General features: G+C 37.4%; 4 protein-coding genes across 7 annotated transcripts; 2 read left to right on the top strand and 2 right to left on the bottom strand.

The window, feature by feature from the left end:
• LOC132068002 (acyl carrier protein 2, mitochondrial-like) lies at positions 1-4,827 on the top strand. Its single transcript, XM_059461455.1, has 2 exons — positions 1-266; positions 4,373-4,827. Exons 1-2 carry the CDS (start codon positions 60-62, stop codon positions 4,547-4,549), a joined length of 384 nt encoding a protein of 127 aa, XP_059317438.1. The 5' UTR covers positions 1-59; the 3' UTR covers positions 4,550-4,827.
• A 463-nt stretch (positions 4,828-5,290) lies between these two features.
• Positions 5,291-13,564, bottom strand: LOC132068000 (aspartate--tRNA ligase 2, cytoplasmic-like). Of its 3 annotated transcripts, XM_059461453.1 has the most exons (12): positions 13,239-13,564; positions 12,594-12,697; positions 11,940-12,102; positions 10,940-11,050; positions 10,613-10,726; positions 9,357-9,650; positions 9,138-9,248; positions 8,859-8,912; positions 7,774-7,853; positions 7,525-7,640; positions 6,966-7,080; positions 5,291-5,655 (listed from the first exon to the last, which is right to left on the bottom strand). In XM_059461453.1, exons 1-12 carry the CDS (start codon positions 13,488-13,490, stop codon positions 5,529-5,531), a joined length of 1,641 nt encoding a protein of 546 aa, XP_059317436.1. In that variant the 5' UTR covers positions 13,491-13,564; the 3' UTR covers positions 5,291-5,528. The 3 variants fall into 3 exon arrangements, with proteins under 3 accessions (XP_059317436.1, XP_059317437.1, XP_059317435.1); XM_059461454.1 differs by lacking the exon at positions 12,594-12,697 and having other exon boundaries at positions 11,940-12,196; positions 13,239-13,357; XM_059461452.1 differs by lacking the exons at positions 11,940-12,102; positions 12,594-12,697 and having other exon boundaries at positions 12,972-13,562.
• A 753-nt stretch (positions 13,565-14,317) lies between these two features.
• On the top strand, positions 14,318-14,638 carry LOC132066248 (uncharacterized). Its single transcript, XM_059459596.1, has one exon. The coding sequence runs from the start codon at positions 14,318-14,320 to the stop codon at positions 14,636-14,638; it is 321 nt and encodes a 106-aa protein (XP_059315579.1).
• A 1,541-nt stretch (positions 14,639-16,179) lies between these two features.
• On the bottom strand, positions 16,180-23,635 carry LOC132067999 (phenylalanine--tRNA ligase, chloroplastic/mitochondrial). Of its 2 annotated transcripts, none has more exons than XM_059461450.1 (10): positions 23,270-23,635; positions 21,041-21,231; positions 20,201-20,407; positions 19,992-20,109; positions 19,127-19,203; positions 18,492-18,671; positions 18,302-18,346; positions 17,911-18,015; positions 16,558-16,671; positions 16,180-16,468 (listed from the first exon to the last, which is right to left on the bottom strand). In XM_059461450.1, the coding sequence occupies exons 1-10, from the start codon at positions 23,478-23,480 to the stop codon at positions 16,418-16,420; spliced, it is 1,299 nt and encodes a 432-aa protein (XP_059317433.1). In that variant the 5' UTR covers positions 23,481-23,635; the 3' UTR covers positions 16,180-16,417. The 2 variants fall into 2 exon arrangements, with proteins under 2 accessions (XP_059317433.1, XP_059317434.1); XM_059461451.1 differs by lacking the exon at positions 23,270-23,635 and adding an exon at positions 22,704-22,715.

Below are 23,635 nucleotides of genomic sequence, written 5' to 3'. Positions count from 1 at the left end.
TAACCTTTGTGCCCTCTAATTCTTTCACAACACATCTCTGTATATCTCTTTGTTTATCAATGGCGGCTAGGAATGCATTCTTGAAATACTTCAGAGTGGAATGTCGTATTCTTGAAAACACTAGATTTATAGGAACCCCATTTACTCAGATTCTTGTTAAACGTAACTTGTCGGATGAAGTTAGGGGTTCATTTCTTGACAAATCTGAAGTTGCTGATCGTGTCATTAATTGTGTTAAAAACTTCCCTAAACTCGACCCTTCAAAGGTACTACTCCCAACATTTATAATCTGTTTCTAGTGTTTGCCACGTTGGATTATTGCTTGTATAAATGTGAGATTTATGGAACACAAATTATTTACTCGTAGGTATTGATTGATTAATTGATTTGGTCGTTCAAGGAAAGAGCATAGAAAGATATTACGTATTACCCTTGTTGTCAGAGGCGGAGCCAGGATTCGAGGCTTGTGGGTTCGGGATTCTAATTCGTTTAAGTTACTGGGTTCTAAATTATCAATTTATACATATTCAATGAAATTTTCAAGACAAATACAGGGTTTTAGACCAAAGTTAATGGGTTCGGCCGAACCCCCGAGTACTATGCTAGCTCCGGCCCGGCTTGTTGTTGGGTTTTTTTGGTTAATTCCTTTTTAGATTTTTTTATAGTGTTATTTGCTATAGTTCGAGTGTGTTTTCCATGTTAGATAATTACTTGTATAAATTTGAGATTTATGGCTACTTCGCTGGCGGCGCAGAACGAACTAACCAGCGAGCACAGGGGCGGAGCTACAGGGGTGCAAGGGGTGGCAATCGAACCCCCTTCGTCGGAAAATTGCACTATATATATACGGTGAATTTTTTTATTCATGTACAAATATTATTTTTGCATCCCCTTAACAAATGGAGATTTCGGATCAGTGGATGAGGCGCCTGTGATTGAGCCCGCGGTCGCGGGTTCGAATCTCGGCAATGACACTTTTTTTAATTTTCTTGAACCCCCTTATCAAATGTTCTGGTTCCGCCCCTGAGCGAGCAGCAAGTTTTCCGAAAGAACTGAATGGAATTGTTACTTTCCGAAAATCTTGCTTCAAATCTAAGAAGGTCTATTTTCCCACGTAGTTCGTCGGTCAAGTTTGTTGTAGAATGCAAATTAGTTACTATTAGAATGAAACGAGCTGGATTATAACAAATTGCTTATGAGGTATTGATTGATTGATTGATTTTTAGTGGCTTAAGGCAAGAGAATAGAAAGATATTATGCATGTTTTAGACTTTCTGTTGAGTGTTTGCTATGTTTGTCATGGGATGCTTATGTATTTTCTATTTCAGTCCTTGCTTGTCCTTTGAATTTGTGGCGAGCTGACGTTTCCTTTTGAGCTAGAAATATATTAATGTAAGATTTCCGGATATTTAATTTGTTGTAAAACACATATTATTTACTACTATTAGAATGAAATGAGCTGGAATAGAACAATCACTTATGAGGTATTGAATGATTGATTGATTTATTTTAGTTGCTCAAGGCAAGGATTTGGAAAGATATTACTCTTGTTGTTGGGGTTCTTTGGTTAAACCAGTTTCAGAATGCTTGTTTTAGACTTTTTTTTTTTGATGAAGTAATGTGTTTCATTGAATGGCATCCAGAAGATGCAAAGTTACAGGAGGCTAATTACAAAAGAACAAAAGTATAGGAGAACATTGTTTGCCCCAAAACAATGTCTCAATCAAGAACTAAAGTGCTAATAAAATCCAAAAACTGTACTGGACTAGTTACTGGGGACAGCATTGTCCAACAAAATAGATTCACTAAACATTTAGCTTTAAGGGAGTAACTTGGAGTTGAGATGCCATCAAAACACCTTCCGTTTCTCTCATTCAAAGACTCCAACAAACAGCAGCAGGGATCATCAACCAGGTTTTTGTGATGGTCTTATCAACTTTCCAAAGACTCCAACTCACATATGCCTCTCTAAGATTCTGAGGCATCACCCTACTTAATCCAAAAATATTGAAAACCATGCTTCAAAGATTAAAAGCTACTGGACAGTGAAGAAGTAAATGGTTGACCGTTTCCAGCTGACACTTGCAAAAATAGCATCTGTTGACCAGTTCACGTCCTTTCCTCTTAAGATTGTCTATCGTAGGGATGGCATTGTTGAGTGCTATCCAGATGAAGCACTTAACTTTAGGAGGTAATTTGGTCCTCCAAATCAATTTCCATGGCCAAGAGTCAATAACCAAATCTTGGTTGCCGAGCTGCCTATAGCATTCTTTAACTGAGAAGATTCCTTTATTGCCCCATCTTATTCTGTCTGAAGTACTTGCATCAATGCTGAATGTTTCCACCTTGGCTAGTAATTCCAGCAGGTCGTCTAACTCCCAATCTTGAGGGTGTCTTCTGAAGTGCACATCCCAGAAATTGTTGCTTCTATTTTGGGCAATTTAGGAGGTCTTGTCCAGTGCCATATTGAATAACCCAGGGTACTCTTCCTTTAAAGTATAGTTGCCTATCCACTTGTCTTCTCAAAATTTCACATGATCTCCATTGCCAGGCTTGAAAAGGACCTTTTGGAAGAATTCATTGCCAAGTTTGCTGATATATTTCCATAGCCCAACTCCATAGGGAGCATTAGATATCTGTGTGCTCCAGTTATCCATTGCCAGGCTTGTTTTAGACTTTCTATTATTATTACCTGAAGTTCAGGTGTGTTGTTAGGTTATTATTTGTATAAATGTGAGATTTATGGATACGTTAATTGGTTTAGAATGAAAAATTATTTACTAGTAGAATAAAATGAGCCGGAATAGAGCAAATTGGTTATGACGTACTGATTGATATTAATCACTGAAGGCAAAGACTTGGAAAGACATTAAGCTTGTTATTTGGGTTTTTGATTAAATCAGTTTTAGGCATGGGAAATTCTTGTTTTAGACTCTCTCTTGTGAGTTTACTGCATTGGTTTAGAAAGATATTACGCGTGTTGGGATTTTTGGTTAAATCAGTTTAGGTATGGCCGTATGGGGAAGGCTTGTTATAGACTTGCTATTGAGAGTTTGCTACTTTTGTCCTGGGTTGCTTATGTATTGTCTATTGCATGCTTGCTGGTCCTTTGGATTTGTCGCAAGCTGACATCTGCTTTTGAGCTAGAAATGAATACACTCTGTGCAGTTTGGTTTTTTGTTCTTTTGGGTTATATATTTAGATAGAGAAACTCTACCCATGTGAGCTTTGCATCGTTTGGATGTACATAAAGGAGGGTTGGGGTCTTGGGGATAGGTGAATGGCCAGGAAAAAGATGGGTCAAATTATGATAGTTCTAATTCATTGGATGTCCTACCTAAGCATACAGTGAAATGAGCAGAGTATAACGAATGTAGGGGCTTCATGCAGCCAAGACAACTGTTTAGTATTGCCGTGGAGTTGATTGACTGATTAACTAACCTTTTAGATAGAAATCGCCTGACAGTAGAGTTGTTTGGAACCAGGGAAAGCATGAGCACAGTAACACAATTTATGAAGGAGGGAGGACAAAATGGACATAAGTCAAAATAAACACCTGTTGAGTGTTGACTGATATAACTCTAGATGCTAGTACTTGCTTATCTTTGTGGTTATGATGAATGCGGTTGGAGGTCATTCATAAGTAATGACTGTACCAGAGGGAGCTGAAATGTGGATAACATGTTTAAGAAGTCAGAAAAATCCTTATGCCCCCCATTTTCAGAATGGCTGTTCCTCCACCCCATATATGTTCATTCAGAATGCGTACAATCTTGTAGTTTGTCCCTCTTTGCAATTGGAAGAAGGATGAGCAAGGAGATAACAACCAAAGAAGCTTGGTTGTTGGCTGGCAGAGAGGATTGCTTCGAATTATTTAACACCTGTAAGATAGAGACCACCTGGTAAATACCTGGAATACTAGGATGTATACCTTTGCCGGGATTGTTATCAGAGATGCCACAGGGATATCTCATGCGTGCTGAATTTATTTGAACATATTCTACTAGTATAAATGGCTTCTTATTAAGTTTCTTACAAATTGGCAAAATGTTCCCCGTTTCAAGTTACTCAGAGCTTGTAGTGCCAATAGAACAAGATCTTGCCGTTTTTGTTCACCCTTGTAATGATTTTGTTGACCTTTTCTCTTGGTTGATTAAGTTTTGATCGTCTCTTTTCCTTTTTAATGTTTTGTTGTTTGTTTTACTCTTCATGCTTAGGTTTTAAGTTCTATAGCTCGATTTGCTCATTATGCTACTATAACCCAACCATATGATGATGGTATATTTTTTATTTAGCCTAATTAGTCTCGTAAGTGGCTTTGCTTTCCGGTTATTTTAGGTTGTTGACGTCTTTATTATTATGTCTTTTGCAGGTTACTCCAAATGCTCACTTCCAAAATGACCTCGGTTTAGATAGTTTAGACACTGTTGAAATTGTGATGGCCCTTGAAGAAGAGTTTGCGTTCGAGATTCCTGACAATGAAGCTGACAAAATCAGCTCCATTAATCTAGCTGTTGATTTCATTGCATCTCACCCCCAGGCTAAATAAGGGCACAAACTGGCCTTAAGGTTGCCCATGTCTGTTATTTTTGTTCTCTCTTTTCCATTAGACTGTGCTGGCTGGTGGTTAAATGTATGCCTTCTGGTCAGCTTGTTTAAGTTTTGGATTAATTCGTAACGATGACAATCACGTTCATAATGTAGTGGGCTTAATGGCTTCATTATCCATGATGTCTATACGGATAAGAACTTCACGTTTTGGAATAAATGAGCTGCGGGATACATTTATTTCAATTAGGTTCTGGAAATGCATAAATTGTTCTTTGTCTCTCATTCTGTGATGTAGTTAAGAGATATGGCAACAGTCCACAGATTGCTTAATGGTGAAATAAATTGCTGTAATTTTGAAATGGAAGTAATCAGGTTATTAGATTCAACTGCTGGTACTTGTTCTTTTATTATAGTAGTTGATTAAGAAACTATTCGAAATTGAAATTTTAGAATATGTCATCGATGCAGTATTCAATAATTCAATTGGTTCAATATTTACTCGTCTGCACCTTATTTTAATTATTAGGTGCTATAAGATTTCATTGCTATTCTGCTATTTGCGGGTTCATTCTTTTTTCCAAAGAAAAATAAAAAGATAAAGAGGTAAAATTGTGGGTTCATCCCTTTTCACGCGTCTATAATATTCTTTTTGTTTTCTGTTTCAAGTAAAGGTAAGTGAGGACTCTAAAATTACGACCTCCAAACTCACTTCTTAGATAATAGCAATTGACTCAGCCACTTATTTTTAAATGCATGAACTAGTGCATGCAGAATCCATTCAAAACAAGGAAAGTTATAACAAAAAATGACAATTTGAAGTACAATCAGATGTCACTTTAAAATGTATGTTTCTTAAAAACACCCCAAAATGGAGCCTCAGAACAATCAGTAATGTATCGGTAGTTCTCACCTACTTACTGTGTTCATGCAAGAACGTGATAGTAAAATAAGAACAGAAAGTTGAGAAAATTGAGGATTCAAGGGGCAATCCTTTGAGGATCGCGAGGGAACAGTGATGTCTTGCGAATGTTATTGAGAGCACAGAAAAGCATCACCACGCGCTCCAATCCGACTCCAAATCCACCATGAGGAGGAGCACCATACCTTCACAACAGGCCAAGCACAAAATCAGGTACAGATATCAGCAGAAATTGATGCAAGATTTGAACTTGACGGGTCCAACCCTTTTTAGTTTTTTTTTTTTTTTTTTTGTAAGGGTCCAACCTTTGATATTCTAACACTGAACTTATTGCACATTTGAAATTACGAGTCCAAAATTCAATATTTCTAGTGATCTTTTACATACATATCTAAGCTATTTAAAGACTGTATATCAGCCTTCCATATATCAGTTGTTAGAGACATACCATTGCGAACGTATCTAACAGCAAATGCATGATCTAAGCAGGCGTAATTGGTGAGACATGTGAGCAAAGAGCTAAAAACTCAACTTGAATTCATTGATGGCATCAATCTCACAGAGTTAACAAGTAAATCCAAGAATCTCACAGAGAATTATTTCTAAGCTTAGGAGACATAAATTCAAAAATATAATCCTGGTTCTTAACAGATGTTCATAAGCACTGAAGTATGTAGCGCACGAAAGAAGGAACAGAAAATGGCTGCATTCACATCCCACAACGAAAAAGTTAGATGCTACAACATACATCTCATTTCCCTTCCCAAAGTGGCTATATGGCCTGATCCTATAGACTTATTGGCTGTTTCTTTCAAAGAAATAACCTTCAGCTAGTGTTGATTAAACTTCATGTTCAAGCTTAAGAAAATACTAGAAAATTGAATTAACGACCTACAGGCTAAATAGTGCCACATCGAACATTCATTTATAAAATCTACTTGGTTTAAGAATGAAAGCCCGTCCTTGATAATTGAAAGCAGAGTTATAACTTTTATACACTTGACAGTTCAAAGAATTTTCATACTATCAGCTTATTTAAAGCCAATTAGAGGTAACTTTCTACGGCAACCAGCGAATTATGGTAACTGACCTGTTACAGTTGATAGATCTGCATGACTGCTCAGTATTTCAATAACTATTTGGTTCACCTAATATTTAGACCTTTAACTTTTACCTATTCATTATCTCAATCGTTGAACGACTTAAGATGCATAATATCTGGCATTCCCTTCAAAGTCTATAGAAAGAGAAGAAAAAAGAAATGCTTATAAATTGCCAGATTTGAATTCAACGACGACCATTTCCCCAAGCTAAGACAATTCAGCAATAATTTGAAAATGTGTACTTAACCTATATGGCTATTGTTGTTACACTCACAAAAGATATCAGTTGACTAAAACATGACTGAAGTTTCTGAATTTCTTTTTGAACCATTTCTGGATTTGACTTAAGCTTTTCAAACATAGAAGACAAATTGAATAGCAAAGAGAAATACCGGAAAGAATCGATATATGTTGATATTGTCTTGACATCAATTCCACACTCTCCAGCACGTTTTTCCAAGAATTCAGGAACATGGATACGCTGAGCTCCTGAAATAATTTCCTCCCCTGACAAAAAAAAATGTAAGCATATCACCTTATCAAAGAAAAAAATGGGAGTGATTCGCCTAATGAAATAGGCCAAGAAAAGCACACTCAAGTCAGCACATTCCCTTTTCTCAAGATAAAGAAGCATGACCTAACCAACAAACGGAGACACAGGCACAGAACTAAAACATTCCAACATAGAGCAACATGTCAAGGAAAGCTGATTCCTGAGCACATCAATGGAAGCTACAGAAAGCTTTGAAAATAGTGAGACTGTTCCCTTTTTAGGAAATGAAGAAGACGACGACCTAAACACACCATACTTCTATCAAAAATTAAACATCCATCTGGTCACAATGTACACATTTGGCACTTGGTGCATGCAAATGAAATCACATCTTACCCATCAAAAGAAGAAAAAAATCCATTTGGTCACTATATTAAGAAACTCGTAACTTTAAATACCTCTGATAAAGACATCAAAAGAATTGCTGTAAGATGGATTGTCATGACAAGGCATGGTATAGAATGGACGAACAGCCTGTGGATACTTGTGAAGTATATAGAATTCAGTTCCATACCTGAAGAAAAAAGAAAAAACAGAAGATGAGCTAAAAATCATCATAGATTTTAGGATATGTTCAAAAGCAAGAAAGAAAAGGTTGAATCGGAAGAAAGGAGTTTTTGTGGTTGGGTAAAGGAGTTATTAAATACTTCTCCGCAACAAGCTGCCCAAGCTTTCTTTCCGTCTCTGTATTTAGGTCCCCAAGAGGATCAGCTTCAATACCAGCTTCCTGTGAAGCAGAAGAGCATGAAAAAGGTTAGACTCATAATAAGGATGGCAGTGGGGAGGGAAACAGGAGAACAGAAGGGAGTTCCCAGCCGTTCCCCCAACACACACACACAACATAACTTATCATTTCCTTTATGTACACACTGGCAGTTACAATAAAAAAAATTGGATGAGAGGGCCAACCCTTAAGACCAACGATAGCCTTCAAAACTCAGGGATAATGGGCCCATCCCTCTACCCTTCTCCATTTAAATATCAAGCTTAGGGTGCAGGGCTCGAACCTGTGACCTAATTCACAAGTCCTACAATTTTGCCATTTTAATTAAGCCCTGGGTCAAAGTTACAATAGTTGACAAAGTGGTGCAATTGCCAGCTAAATTATCGGCTGGGGAACGCATACGTGAGTAAATCTAGAAGGTGGTGTGATAGGGATCAAAGGGAGAACAGCAAAAACCTTTGTGGAAAGTGGTTATCGAGATGCATGATTGACAATGTTAGTCAACACACAAAACTAATCAAAATTAATTTTAGCAGCTTCTAGAGCAAATGGGAGCCCTTTGAATTTAAGGTATCTATTGTGTTCGGAAGAGGAGATTAAAGGAGACTTGTTTTGGACAACACTCAAACTCCTCTAAGCGACAATTTCACACTCTCTATACCTTGGCAGATGCCACGTTGTAGAAAGAAAGATTGCATACCATTTGCTCCTAGACAATGAAGTTTCCAGGTCCCTGGAATGCTGTGGTCTACCTTTCTGGCACTCAATAGGCATGCGAACTAAGGAAATGCAGGCAGATGATAGGAGGACATATTTTGCAGTTTTGAGCTTTCGTGTGCATTCATAGCCCGTTGTTAATTGTTTACTTCTTCCTGTTCCTATTTTTTCCTAATATTTTGCTTTTGCACATGAGATGGTTCGGTTTCTTCAGCACTGACCAAGCTGATAATAACATTACAGCTTAATAATTTTTTCAGGAAACAGCCAATTTCTACATCAAACATTTACCTTTAACATTTGAATCCCTTCTGCAAATGTAAGTCGTAAGGTCTTTCGCAAATACTGCATAGTCAATCAAACAAATAGTTACTACTTCTGTAGAAAAAAAGATCATACAAGTTGCTATTTAAATAATTTGCTCGTGGGTTGCATATAATTAATTGCCACAACCAATAAGGTTTCCCTATTGCCAAGAATAAGCAAATGAATGTATAAAAGGGCAAGTCAATCTATGGAAGTTCAGCAATCACAAGTAGCATAGTGGTCACTGAAGCCGAGCCTAGTTACCTTCAGAGGTTCAAATGGATATTGTTTTCCAATGGCTTCAAGTTCCTTTTTGCAGTTCTCATTCAAGCTATCGAACATGGCTACAAATAAGCGGTCAACAATATCCATGACCTGCAAATGTAGTCTTCATATTGTAATCATCCAAATAAAAAAGTACTACTTCATATTGTACTTATAGAAACAGTTGGCAATATTCTAGGAGGTTCCAGCATGCCATACCTCTGAATAATGTTCCTTAATCTCCATTTCAACATCAAGACCTGTAAACTCACACAGATGTCTATGTGTAAAAGAATCTTCTGCTCTAAAGACGGGCCCAATTTCAAAGACACGGCTAAAATCACCACAAATTGCCATTTGTTTGTGAAGTTGAGGTGACTGAGCCAGACATGCAGGTACACCACCTTTATAAACTAATCTGAAAACAGCTGAACCGCCTTCACTAGACCCTGCAATCAATTTTGGGGTGTGGATTCCTACAAATCCTTCAGAGAGCAAAAACTGCCTAAATATCTGCATTTTAACAGGAGAAAATCAGCTCATCAGCTACAGTTTACAAGGACTCAATAGAAATGTAGGGAGCAATCTACCAAGTTCTTTCTTTTTGTTCAACAAGTTTTTCCCTATTATCTCACCAGAAAGTGACTGAAACCAAAATTTGAATCACTTCTACGTTAAAAAGATAACAACAATAGAAATATGATATTGTGCCAATGTGTAATCAAGGGAATATGCACCACGGCAACATATCTCTTAGAAGCAGTGACACTAATTCTATTGTAATTTGTACGCGGATAGAGATTGGTAAAACATTTCCAAATATGTTTGTGGCTACATCTCAAGAAAAAAATGAAGTTACCAGTTTTGAATCTTAAATCCTCATGAAATGACAAATTCATAACAAGCATAACTGAAGATAGGTAAACAAGATGAAACTTAACGCAAGCACAAAATGAAGTGATTCATATAAATGCAGTTGGATACCCCTGGATGTTAGCTAACATTAAACTTCAAATTTAGAAAGACTTGTTAATAAGAAGTTTTTGGGTAAATAAGAAGTGTATTTAACATTTATAGCACCGAGTAGGTGTTGTAACGGGTTACAAGTAATATTCCCAGGGATTATAAAAAGTACAAGAAATCCACCAAAGCATTCATGAATCTTGTTTATTTTTGGGGTGAAATATTGTATCTTGTTTATAACAAATGATATGGGTCTCTATACTTGAGACTATGCAGTGTTCATTCAACACTCTCAAAACACGTCTGATTTCTCCCAGCCATATAGACCAAATTATGCACAAAGGCACCTTTCCCCACTCTATTCTAATTAACTGTCTTCTGCACACTACAGTCTTTCCATGCAGCTGAAATCAACTAGTCTTCTCCAAACAGAATGTAAAGCATGTTTTGCAATAGACATTTTTCCAACACTAAAAAGAGATGAAATTGAAATACAGGATGGCATAACAAACATTTTCAACTTGACATTGAATGCGGAAGATTCCTTGATTTGCAGGTGTGCGCATGTCTAGTACTCTGAAGTTTAAACGAGTATCCTGATTTACACGAACAAGCTGCCCGTCATTCTGCACTTGATAGAAGGATGTCAATAGACGATCAAAACGATAGAAAGAAAATAGGCTGCATTATTCCAGTTTTTTAAATTTGTTGGAACATCTAATTTTGAAAAGATAACTGCTAAATGCTGATGACTTTCCCCAGCAATATATTGTCAACAGATTTCAATGTTAAAATTTTAATAAAGCAATGAACCAATTCGAGGAGAGAATAAAGTATACCTTTAAAGCTTGTTCTATCTCGACCTCGCTTCTAGCAGCATCCTCAATATTAATAGGTAGAGTGGGCACAGCCCTGTTGACACAATAAAGCTTGCTTATTTGAACTTCCACCTGAAGCAAATAACAAAGCCTGATAAGTACTGGTGACTACCATACAAAACAAAATAATCCAGCATATAATAAAACTTCAAAATTTCTTCAACAGCATTTAGACCAGGCTTATTTTCTAATAAGCCAGCTCTCCTTCTTTCATTTACTCTCATTTGCCATGAGTCATTTTAGTTTGTTTAGAGAGGTGTATGTCAGACTAAAATGTAGAAAAGCTCCAGTATTATGAACCCTATAGTTGTATTAAGTGACAACTTATTGACAATCCAGTCAGCACATAGTGAAAGAGAAAAGCGTTCATCCTGGATTCTCATCCTCAAAAAAAATGTCTATCAATTGATCCCTCAAGTTGAGCTTAAATGGAATGGTGATTCATATTGTCAAGCCCAACTTGTTTGAGATTGAAGCATAGTTGTTCTTGTTTGGAATAAAACGGTCTACAAGGAGCAAATGGATATTAAGGGTTCATATAGCCGACGGTAACTTAGTTTGGGATAGAGGCATAGTCGTTTTTGTTTACATTATTGGAATATATGAGAAGTGTAGAAAAACTAGTGCTGGAGAACCCCTAACCTGGCTATTCAATTAAAACACAATTTTATTGAGTATTGAAATGAAACAGGTCCAATGGAATGGAATGAAAATTGACTAAACTTATGAAAAACAATTTATTTTAATGATTCAAATAACTGACACCAACTTAGTTTTCGAGATTGAGACAGGGTAGCTGTTGAATGTATACTAAAATATATGACAACTATGCATATCAAGAAAAAACATAGATCTTGGAAATGATCGACTCCTCAACTAGATGATCACCATAAGCATTTTATTCCTCCTCTCATTTTCCATTTGAACCATAAAGCAATCAACTCTTTTGATATAAATCTACCTGTTGTTGAGTGGAACCCGTAATTGGCTTTTCAGGTATGGAAACAACACCTTCAATATCAACAATGGACTCTTTGCTCAAACTAGTAGCATATTTCACCATTTGTGGACTAACCAAATCAACCTTTACAGTCAACACACGTTGCACTGTAAACCCTCTTTCCCTCACAACAACAAAAGCTATCTTTTTCCCAACGGGTCTAATCTACCCCGAATCAAGATCACCTGCTCCTTCAATTCCGGGTTAATGGACCCCACCTCAGTCCACTTGCAACCCGTCATGGCCTTATCTAATAATCCTGTTTTATTCTTTACCCTACTTAGCATTGCCCCCTACCCTACTGTTCTTGTTGGTTTATCCTTCAAATTGCTGATATATGACATTATGTAACGACGGGAAACAATACAATCTATCCAAATGTCGTATCCATCAAAACAATACAATACGATACGATACAACACAACACAACACAACACAACACAATATAATACGATAAATTATGAAACAATATATAAAAAAATCTACCTGTTGTTGAGTGGCACCAGTAATTGGCTTCTCAGGTATAGAAACAACACCTTCAATATCAACAATAGACTCTTTGCTCAAACTAGTAGCATATTTCACCATTTGTGAACTAACCAAATCAACCTTTACCTCACAACAACAAAAGCTATCTTTTTCCCAACGGGCCTAATCGTCTGTACTCTATCCCGAATAAGGATCGCCTGATCCTTCAATTCCGGGTTAATGGACCCCACCTCAGTCCACTTGCAACCCGTCATGGCCTTATCTAATAATCCTATTTTATTCTATACCCTACTTAGCGCTGCCCCCTACCCTACTTTTCTTGTTGGTTTATCCTTCAAATTGCTGATATATGACATTATGTAACGACGGAAACAATACGATCTACCCAAATATTGTATCCATCAAAACAATACAGTACGATACAATACAACACAATATAATATAACAACCATCCAAACAGAGTATAAAGCATAAAGCAATGAGCTTTTTTGATAATAAATCTACCTGTTGTTGAGTAGCACCAGTAATTGGCTTTTCGGGTATCGAAACAACGCCTTCAATATCAACAATAGACTCTTTGCTCAAACTAGTAGTATATTTCACCATTTGTGGACTAACTAAATCAACCTTTACAGTCAACACACATTGCACTGTAAACCCTCTTTCCCTCACAACAACAAAAGCTATCTTTTTTCCAACAGGTCTAATCGTCTGTACTCTACCCCGAATAAGGACTACCTGATCCTTCAATTCCGGGTTAATGGACCCTACTTCGGTCCATCTACGACCCGAAATGGATTTGGACTGAAGATCAACTAGGGCTACGTCACCGTAGTTTGTGGAAAGCGGGTCGGGTTGTTCGATTGAGATGGTGGAGATGGCGGCGGTGGTGGCGGCGGCGGCAGCCTCTTGACGGCGGCGCTGGCGTTCTAGTTTGGCGGCTTCTTTTTTGGAGATTTTGTTTGTGTTTTCTTCTTCTTGTTGTGATTCAATCGGTGGATTTTGGGGTTCTTTGGATTCCATTTTTGAGAGGATTTTTAGGGTTTTAGCTGAGAAGTGAAGAAGAAAAGGAGATTGTTCTAATGGACTGACACTTATATACACAGCATAATTGAATAAACTGCCTGGACGTAATCCACTAATGGTGTGACACGTGGTCTTAGAATAATTGTTGTAGCTTTTCATGATTAATAATAAATGTAATTATATAAACTATTACATTTATTTTTGAGTTGCAATAACTATAGGGTATCAAGTTGCTACGCCACATTATGAAAGTGTAGGAGAGGGTGGTCGAGATGAGGATGAGAAGGGATGTGTCGATATTCGAGAGCTAGTTCGGATTCATGCCAGGCTGATCGACTACAGATGCTATTCATCTTGTCGGGCAAGAGATTGGTGGAGCAATATGGGAACAAAAAGTGAGATTTACACATAGTGTTTGTTGACCTGGAGACTACATATGATAAAAGTCCCTCGGGAGGTCCTTTGGAGATGCTTGGAGTCTAGAGGTGTGCATATGGCCTATATCAAGTCAATTAAGGACATGTCAGAGGGTGCCAAGACCCGAATTAGGACAGTGGGAGGTGATTCAGAACAGTTTCCGGTCGTGATAGGGTTGCACCAGGGCCCTTAGCCCTTTTCTATTTGCCTTAGTGATGGACTAATTGACGTGACATATTCAGGAGGAGGTGTCGTGGTGTATGTTATTTGCAAACAACATAGTTTTGATTGATGAGACGAGAAGTGAAGTTAACGATAGGCTAGAAGTTTGGAGAACGACCTTAGAATCTAAAGGTTTCAAGTTAGGCAGGACTAAGACGGAGTACATGAAGTACAAGTTCAGAGACATGACGCAAGAGACAACTGTGGAAGTGAAGATCGAGGCACAAGTTATACCCAAAAGAGGGAGTTTCAAGTATTTTTGGTCCATAATACAAGGTGTTCGGGAGATTGACTATGATGCCACACACCGTAATGGAGCAGGGTGGATGAAATGGAGGTTCGCCTTCGGGGTGCTTTGCGATAAGAACGTGTCGCCTAGGCTGAAAGGTAAGTTCTACAGAGTGGTGGCTATACCAAAGATTGTTGTCATACGGCGTAGAGTGTTGGCCAGTCAAAACGTTCACGTTGAGAACATAAAGGTTGTGGAGATACGGATGCTCAGATGAATGTGTGGTCATACTAGGAGAGATATGATTAGGAATGATGATGTATGGGACAAGGTCGGAGTGGCCTACGTGGAGGACAAGATGAGGGAAACAAGACTAAGATAGGTCGGGCATGTGAAGAGGAGGTATGAGAAATGCGCGGTCGCAGGAGTTAGGAGAGGTAGAGGTAGGTCGTAGAAGAACTGGGGGAGGTGATAAGACAGGATACGGCACAACTCCAGTCGAGGACATGACCTTAGATAGGAAGATTTGGAGGTCGAGGATTAGGATAGAAGTTTAGTAGGTAGTTGAGTTTTGTCGCGCTGCATGTGAGAGAGGTGGGGGGGCGTAGCCTTTCCATCTCCTCTTCTCCTTTTCTTATTTGTATTATTTTGGTATCGCATAGATCTTTACCTTTATGTGTGTATTACTATGTTGCGCCATGTGTTTTGTATCTTGATATTTTGCTGTCTTATTTTTCTTGCAATCCTGCATTGACTACGTTTCTTTTGAGCCGATGGTATATCGGAAGCTGCCTCTCTACCCCGCAAAGGTAGAAGTACGCCCACTTGTGGGATGACCCTAGGAATGTTGTTGTTGTTGTTGTATTACATTAATTTTTGAGTTCACAACGATTATTTTGGCTTGAAATTTCAATCCTACTCATTAATATACTATTAAAAAAAGTGGCTCTCCTAAGGCCCTCCATTTCCATAATGGTTCGTCTGGTTACTATGAATGAATATTACGTTAATAGATGAAATTATTCTTTGAATTGATGTTGTTAACACGAAGCTAGGGTAGTAATGCGCGCACTTTAGTAAATAAAACAGATACTAGCTGATCCGAATTGTGCAGAACTGGACCCTGACCTCAGAAGTCATCCCTTCAAGCTATTTGAAGGATTTCATTGTAAATATAAATTTACGAGACTTAAAAGTTCTTTTTGCGGAAATACATCCTTTCAATCATGATTTAAATAATCCTTTGGTAGAAATTATCATAAAGCAGGGTTTTTCTATGCCTCGCCTTTCTATGCCTCGCCTTTCTAATAGTATCAAATTTCTTGAGTATTACATAATTTGTAAATCTGAAGAATCCATATTCTATGTCTCAAGAATATAATCAACTTTATGGTGAATTTGGTGGTATTATCTCGCATATCAGCAGATTAAAGGGAATTAGTTAGGTCGTAATTCTCTAATTACCCCCCACCCACCCCCCCACCCCACCAAATGTGAGTAGATTATGCATGTTTATCTTATTTGGTATGCTCTGAACTCGTTAGATTCACTTAATAATTATGTGAATGTGAACATTGTACATGGATCGCTTATGCAATAATTGAAGAAGGGATTCTTATACGTAAACTACTTACTCCAAAAGTCATTTTTATCTTTAAATAGTTTAGTCTCCCCATTGCTAATACATACTCGTATTCCACATTATATCACACATAAAATAATACATAAATTCTCGCATAACATTATTTTACGTCACAAAGCGAACACTGCATTAGTTATGCAAGGATTCTTTCTTCTAATGCTACCAACTAAACAATGCATGATCTAATGTGAGGTTTTATTTTGAGATTAATTATTCCAATACAATCACACAAACCACCCCTTGGTGTCTTGCCTAGACATATTGGCCTCAAAACTCCAAATGACATCAAATAAGCATGTCCTCCTATCAAAATAGTGTGATAAACACAGTTGTAGACATCTAGAAAATGTAATACTTATGTAAATAATTACATGTAAGCTACAAAATCAGCGAAAAACAAACAATTGAAATAGCTCATCTTAGAACAACCTTTAACTTGTTCTCCACCTGTTCTCTCACTTTCCACTGCATCCAAATACAAAAAAGAGCATTTAGTAAATGGCATGAGAAAGATGATAACAGACTAGTAAAGATTCATTTGAAAGAGGATTTACCTGCAAATCGTTTATTTCCTCGTCTGTAAGTGAACGCTCCATGGACCGATACGCTATCCTATAGCAATGACTCGTCATTCCTTTCTTATTGGTGAAGTTGTCGATCAATTTCACCTGACAGTAGGAATGGGAGCAGCAGTCACTACACAATTTACATGATGACCGAGAAATCCATCTGGAGCCAACCCGTAAGGCCAATCTCACCCCTTGAAACTCGGGAATGATGGGCCCGCCCTCTATCCTTCTCCACTTAAAGACCAAAGTTAGTTCATTACACGAACTCATGTTACAAACATGAGTCACTGCACGAACTACACGATGACCGAGAAATCCGTCCAGAGCCGACCCTTTGGGCCAACAGCACCTTCAAAACTCGGGGATGATGGGCCTCTCCTCTACCCTTCTCCACTTAAGTACCAGAGTTAGTTCACTACACAAACTCATGTTACAAATACGACCCTATACATCTACTGTAAAATTGGCCAAACCTGGGGTGGTTGGCTTCACTAGAAAAACTGTCACTCTGGTCCAACCCCTGGGTATGATACGAAAATCACTTAAACTTAAAGCTTCGGATAAAAGTACTAGACTCGGCATAGCTTACTTTCGAGTAATGAACTAATGATATCAATGGGTAGGCACCTTAAAGCGTTCCGGGTAAGAGGAAACATTTCAAATACTCAGGAAGTCTAACAGGATAATCTGGAATAGACACAAGAGAATTTGAATATTGGGGTATATCCAAGGACCACTAAATGGGAGAAATTCAAAGCAACAACTAGATCCTCTCTCTCTCTCTCCCCTTTTATTTTTTATAACCATGGTCTCAGGACCAGCCTACTTTGTGGGATTATACTGGGTATGTTGTTGTTGGTGGTGTCGGGACCAGCTTGTCTGCACCTCGACTAAATCCACGTGATACCTGCTACCTCCCACAACTAGATCCTCCTTCTTTTGGTGATGAGCATCCACAATAAAATCTTTTAGCCAACATCATCTATCAACATCTCTTGTACTGGAGAATTTGAGCTTGAATTTATTAAACTAAATAGGTTTCAAGTTTCCACATTTTTACTTCAAAGAAACCACCATTTTTTTATGGAGTAGATTCATCCTTCAAAGAAACCACCATTTATATGAAACTCATGTAATCCTAATATTTAATGACCATTGCTCAAATGTGAATGTACCTCGATAAAATCCTAATGACAGCTGTGTCCCCGACAAAATAGATTAAATGTTTTAACTTTTTCTTTATGACAGTAGTGTCCCGGCCAGTGCACTCAACTATTTTACGGGAAACTTGCTACCCGAGACATTAATGAAGTAAGTAGAATCATCATGTGGACGTACCTCCTCCGCAAGGTCTCCAGCAATTCCTCTAACAACTTCACAGAGATTGTTCTCAGTAAATGAATCACTGATCCAGAAGCTCATATCTTTATAACAAGGTGGATACTGCAAAAATTAAGGAACTTAAGTCTCTTAAACAAGATCATAAACACCAATAGATCCAGAAACAAGGTTATGCAGTCAAAGACTCAATGGACCCCTTGATTGCAATCTTCAAACAAAAAGTTATGCACTTTATGAAAAATGAAATGAAACACATATAACAATTCTTCAAATGCTTGAAAAAAAAACATAAGATAAACATTAGCAAACAATGAAATGAAACACACATAACAATTCTTCAAATGCTTTAAAAAGACCCATAAGATTAACATTAGCAAACAAGATCTACCTTGGAAAATGGCTTAAACTTCAGCCCGAGCCGGCCGCTAGAAAACTACATCATGATCAAGAAAATGTTATCGATAGCTAGCAAAATCCAAACCGGCTATAAAAAAGGGGGGGAGAGAGAGAGGAGAGAAGAACTAGCTGAAAATTCAGAACAAGGTGAAAAATGAAAACAGGACAAATGAAGAAATTACTTGAGAAGTGAACCGCTCATCAGTTGACCAGAAAAGTCGAATATCTGGAATATCAAATAAAACCATAGCCAAGCGCTCCAATCCAAGCCCAAATGCCCAAGCAACATTTTCCGTTTTACCGCTTCTTTTCAATATTTCTTGTTCTGTCACTCCACAACCCAAAACTTCCATCCATTGATCCTGGAAAAGGATTTAATAGTGAGTAGATCAGAATAAAAACTATACCAGAAGGATGAGTCCCTTTTTACTTTCAATAGCTCAAATTGGTCTTTGCTCTGGCTTTTCTCAAGACTTGATCTCTTTAAGTTGTACTTTCGCAATACTTAAGTGCTTTCAAGTTCCTTTTTGGGTAATAAACGGATATCTTTATATTCTTGCATAATAATATCTTAGCCAAGATATTATGGAGAAGGATAAAACATCAACAGTGCTATCACATATCACCAATATTTTTAGAAAAGTTTCTCTTTTTCTGCTTCGGATGAATTGATAGTGTTTTGCAGTACATATACTAACAAACAATTATTTCCTTTTCAGAGAAGAAAAACAAGAACCAATTTGTATCTTCCTTCCCTCTCTTCAACGATTGATGTAAACCATGTATAAGTCTGTCATTAACTAATGCAAAGTAATACCTGAAAATATATCTCCAGCTCAAATGATGGATTAGTAAAGGGGAAATAAGTGTCAACCCAGCGCATTTCCACCCCACCTGACGAAATTAGAAAGATTAGGCTGGAGATTCATAAATCTTTGTCACGAAAAAGTAAATTTTGTAGTAGAAAAATGGTTTCTGAAGAAGAGGCCAAGTTACAACTTACAAGATTTATACACGATAGAAATGAGACACGGGAACATCCTCAATGAAGTGAAGATCGAAAAAATGCAGCAGAGTATTGGAGCCATCAACTATTTATCATACCAGATAGTTTTCAACCTATTATTTAGCAGTCTACTCTAGTCTTCTATTACTATCTGTCCTAAAAATCAGGTGCTAATTGAGACACCTAAATTTTTAATAAAATGGAAAGAAGCATAAAAGATACAATATATTACAACTATCACCCCCCAACCCCCCCCCCCCCTCTCTTTCCAAACCTAAGATGAGATGAACATAAATATCTGGCATCCAAGGACCAACTGGTAAATCATAGTCAAATCACCATGACTCATTATTGGTCTGCAATCCCAATAACCATGTGGTAGGTTATTGGCAAAGCACCCAAGGGCGTGGCCTAGTGGTCAATGAAGTGGGTTGAGAACCATGAAGTCTCAGGTTCAAATCCTAGCAGAGATAAAAATACTAGGTGATTTCTTCCCATCTATCCTAGCCTTGGTGGACAGAGTTACCTAGTACCTATTGCTGGTGAAAGGTGGCAGGTATCCCGTGGAATTAGTCGAGGTTCGCGCAAGCTGACCGGACACCACGGTTATCAAAAAAAGTTGCTGTATATTATTGTCAAATCATAATGACTCATTTTAGATGAGAGAGATTTGTACCAAAAAGATGTCGTGCCAAACCCTCAAGACATTTCTTCAGATCTTCCGCAGCATGTGACGTTGCATCAGTACCTGAACCCTCCCAATCATTTGGAGCAAAGACCCGTACACCTTCCATCTACACAGTATGGAAGGATAAAACCATTAAAGGATAAATCCATACAACAATCTGCAATGTCAGGAGAAAAATAAGTTTGCAGGTCGAGAACCTGGTGGAATACAGGGTAGTGAGTTGAGTCAATGGAATCTCTACGGTACACATCTCCAGTAACAAGAAAATGGGTGTGTCCATTCCTCAGTAGCTCAGCTTGATGTGCACTTGTGTGACACCTTAGGACAGTTTGAGAATCCACATAATATGTGTCATTGTAACTCCTGCTAACATGATCAGCAGGTACCAAGACTTCATCAAAGTTCTGCAGGTAAGAATCCACAAATAGCGATAAGAAGAAAGCAACCAAAGCTAATTAAAACAAGATACATGAACAAAAGGGGAAAAAGTCCCAAGTGCAGTGTATCCATATCCTATCATTAAACGTGGATGACCACCGAAGACAAATCAGTATAAGAAGAAAAAGCAGCACAGTTTGGAAAAGCTATACTGAGCATAAGGTGATGGTTACAAGGCGAACCTAAATACTCATGGCAGGATTATATTTTGGCCCATCGACAGGGGTCTGTGTGCTGCTGAAAAAAAAACAAGATGCACAGAAATATCGTGTCTAAAGGTACTTTTTTTTTCTTTGGGTTGAAACTCAGGACATTCAAACCACTAAAAATGATCCATTAAAAAATTCAAGTTCTCTGACTAGTCTAAAATTGTTCCCTACTAGGAGAGGAATCCCATGAATATGCCAAAAGGAAGGGATTGTTAGGACCCTAACTTTACTGGAAAATTAAACAGATGCTAATACCTTTATAAAAATAAAGTTCTATATGAATAAAACATGACCATAATTCTAGCACAGAAAGGCCAGAAAGCAAATATAATTAAAAAGACAAAATCTTGAAGAGAGCAAAAAATGCTTCCTTAGCCTTCTTGGACCAACCTGCCTAGTAGAAACTATTGGGCACAGATCATCAAACTTGTCAAACTTGTCTGGATAGTTTATGTCAAAATAATCATAGATCGCATTCTTAAGGATGCCAAGCGGATGCTGGTTCCTCCTATGAAGCTGCATTCCAAGCTTTGCAAATATAGTATCTGGAATATTGTTTGTAGGGTCATCCCTTACTATTTCTGTATATGCAATCATCAAGTTAGTACCAATTACCAGATGATAGAACAAAAACTCTCTGTGTTAAAAGCTCCACCAAGGCCATACATATGTCAAAATTCAAAAGAGATGAAAACAATCTTTACTCACAAAAACACAATGGATATGCATAAGGCCACGGTTATAAGTGAAAATTGAAACTGTCTACACTTACAGAATTGCAATTTTTAGAAACCACAATAAAAGAAAAAAGGAGAAATATAAAAGGTAAGACATATTAAGACTGACTTTGACTACTTGCCTCTGTGCCTCCAAGAGCTTTCTGTTGGCCCCAGAGGACTAATTCTACTTCATTTAGAAAGAACATGAAAAAGGAAACAAACTTAAACCTTGTTTGTTCATAGGAAAATGTGAAGAAGAAAATTATTAATTTCAGCACCAAGTGTGCACCTTCCCAAAAAAGATAGTCTACTAAACCACCCTGAACAAGGACAAAGTTACAAGATAAGGCCCTATAGCGAGAGTCTTTTTACCTATAATCAACTATCCAAAAAGCCAGTAAAAAGGGAAAAAGGAAGAAAAATGTTACTTCCTCTGTTTCAATTTGTTTGTCTTAATGTCCTTTTTAGTCCGTCTAAAAAGATATTAAGATTCTACAATCATAAAAATTCAAACTTCACTAGCCTAAATTATGTATATGAAAATTGGTCTCCTCAAAATGCAAACTGTAATAGCCTTCAATGGGAAGCTAAACTACATATACCATTTCATAAACGACCCAAAAGCTATTAACCTATTACAATAACTACATCGCCTCAATCCCAAACTAGTTCAAAGTCAGCTATACAAATTCTCAATATCAATTCTACTCCATTTGGACTCAATTAGACCGATCCAGATGAGAAATTCTCTTCTACAATTATTAAAAAAATTCAAACTTCACAAACCCAAATCATGTAAAATTAAATCTGAAGTGAATACAGAAAGAATATAAGAAACTTGTGATGCTATATAAGTAACTGACAATCCTTCGAGATCTTGACTCCATCAAACTCGAAAGTGGCGTCAAGAAATTCTTAAAGGAACAGTGGCACACGTTTCGAAAATAGATAATAATGGGCTTGCCCTTCTACTCTACTCCACTTAAATACCAAGATTTTGTCCACGCTTTGAACGTGCTCTTACCACTAGACAAAAGCCCCAGGACTCATCAAAATGCAAACTTTAATATCCTCTAATTTCAAACTATTTCATAAACGACCCAGATAGTATTACTACAACTACTACCCCTCAATCCCAAACTATTTTAAAGTCACCAATACGAATCCTCAGTATCAATTCAGCTTCATTTCGCCCAATTAAACCAACCTAGACGAGAAATTTAGATTCTACAATCATAAAAATTCAAACTTTACTAACCCAAATCATGTAAATGAAAAGCGAAGCGAATACAAAGAACAAAAGAAAAACTTGTCATGCTATGTAAGTAATTGACCATCTTTTGAAATCTTGACTCCAATTGGGAGGTACAATATACCATTTCATAAATGACTCAGAAGCTATTACTACAACTAATACCCCATAATCCCAAACTAGTTTAAAGTCACCTATACGAATCCTCAGTATCAATATGCTACATTTGGACACAAATAGACCAACCCGGATGAAAAATTTAGATTCTACAATCATAAAAATTCAAACTTTACTAACCCAAAAGCTATTATTACAAAAACTACTACGCCACAATCCCAAACTAGTTCATAATCGGCTATACAAAACCTAAATATTTTTGCTGCATTTGGACACAATTAGTCCAACCAAGATGAGAAAATTAGATTCTACACTCATAAAAATTCAAAATTTACTAACCCAAAAGTTATTACTACAAATACTACTAAGCCTTCCCAAACTAGTAAGCTGAAGCAAATCCTCAATATCAATTCTGCCCCATTTGGACCCAAAATTAGACCGACCCATATCATAAAAACTCAAACTTTACTAACCCCAAATCATGTAAAATGAAAACTGAAGTAAAATATAGTAAGACATAAAACTTGTTACCATCTTTTGAAATCTTGATTCCACCAAGCTCAAGAGCAGAGACAATTACTGATTGCCTCTTCTTGTGATTATTATGTACACTATCTACTGGAAGAGATGAAGATGAAAATGAGGAAAAAGGGACAAGAAATCCAAAGCTTCGAATGCCATTTTTGGGTAAGTACAAATTGGGATTGGAGAAGAAGGTTGATTTTGTAAAGGAACGAGCCATTGGTATTTTGCTCAGACCTCCTGGCAGGTGAGTGGCACCAGTTATAGGACAATCCTTACTCAAACAAAATAAAATTTTAAATAAACAAAATAAATTTTGGAAAAAGAAAATAAAATTATAAAAACCTTTTTTTTTGTGGGGGTGGGGGGTGGGGG

The sequence above is a fragment of the Lycium ferocissimum genome, chromosome 8 (genome assembly GCF_029784015.1).
Source record: "Lycium ferocissimum isolate CSIRO_LF1 chromosome 8, AGI_CSIRO_Lferr_CH_V1, whole genome shotgun sequence".
NCBI lineage: Eukaryota > Viridiplantae > Streptophyta > Magnoliopsida > Solanales > Solanaceae > Lycium > Lycium ferocissimum.
This window is presented reverse-complemented; position numbering and strand designations above follow the sequence as displayed.

Excerpts from the sequence above, each read along its gene's own strand:
- LOC132066248 (XM_059459596.1), top strand. The coding sequence starts at position 14,318 with ATGACGCAAGAGACAACTGTGGAAGTGAAGATCGAGGCACAAGTTATA.
- LOC132068000 (XM_059461453.1), bottom strand. The coding sequence starts at position 13,490 with ATGGAATCCAAAGAACCCCAAAATCCACCGATTGAATCACAACAAGAA. Across the intron at positions 11,051-11,939 it reads CGGGTTCCACTCAACAACAG|GTGGAAGTTCAAATAAGCAA; the intron begins GTAGATTTATAT and ends TATTTGCTTCAG. Across the intron at positions 7,854-8,858 it reads AAGGGATTCAAATGTTAAAG|GAAGCTGGTATTGAAGCTGA; the intron begins GTAAATGTTTGA and ends TCTGCTTCACAG.
- LOC132068002 (XM_059461455.1), top strand. The coding sequence starts at position 60 with ATGGCGGCTAGGAATGCATTCTTGAAATACTTCAGAGTGGAATGTCGT. Across the intron at positions 267-4,372 it reads CTAAACTCGACCCTTCAAAG|GTTACTCCAAATGCTCACTT; the intron begins GTACTACTCCCA and ends TGTCTTTTGCAG.
- LOC132067999 (XM_059461450.1), bottom strand. The coding sequence starts at position 23,480 with ATGGCTCGTTCCTTTACAAAATCAACCTTCTTCTCCAATCCCAATTTG. Across the intron at positions 16,672-17,910 it reads CTGGAGACCTTGCGGAGGAG|GTGAAATTGATCGACAACTT; the intron begins GTACGTCCACAT and ends TCCTACTGTCAG. Across the intron at positions 16,469-16,557 it reads AGGAAATAAACGATTTGCAG|TGGAAAGTGAGAGAACAGGT; the intron begins GTAAATCCTCTT and ends ATTTGGATGCAG.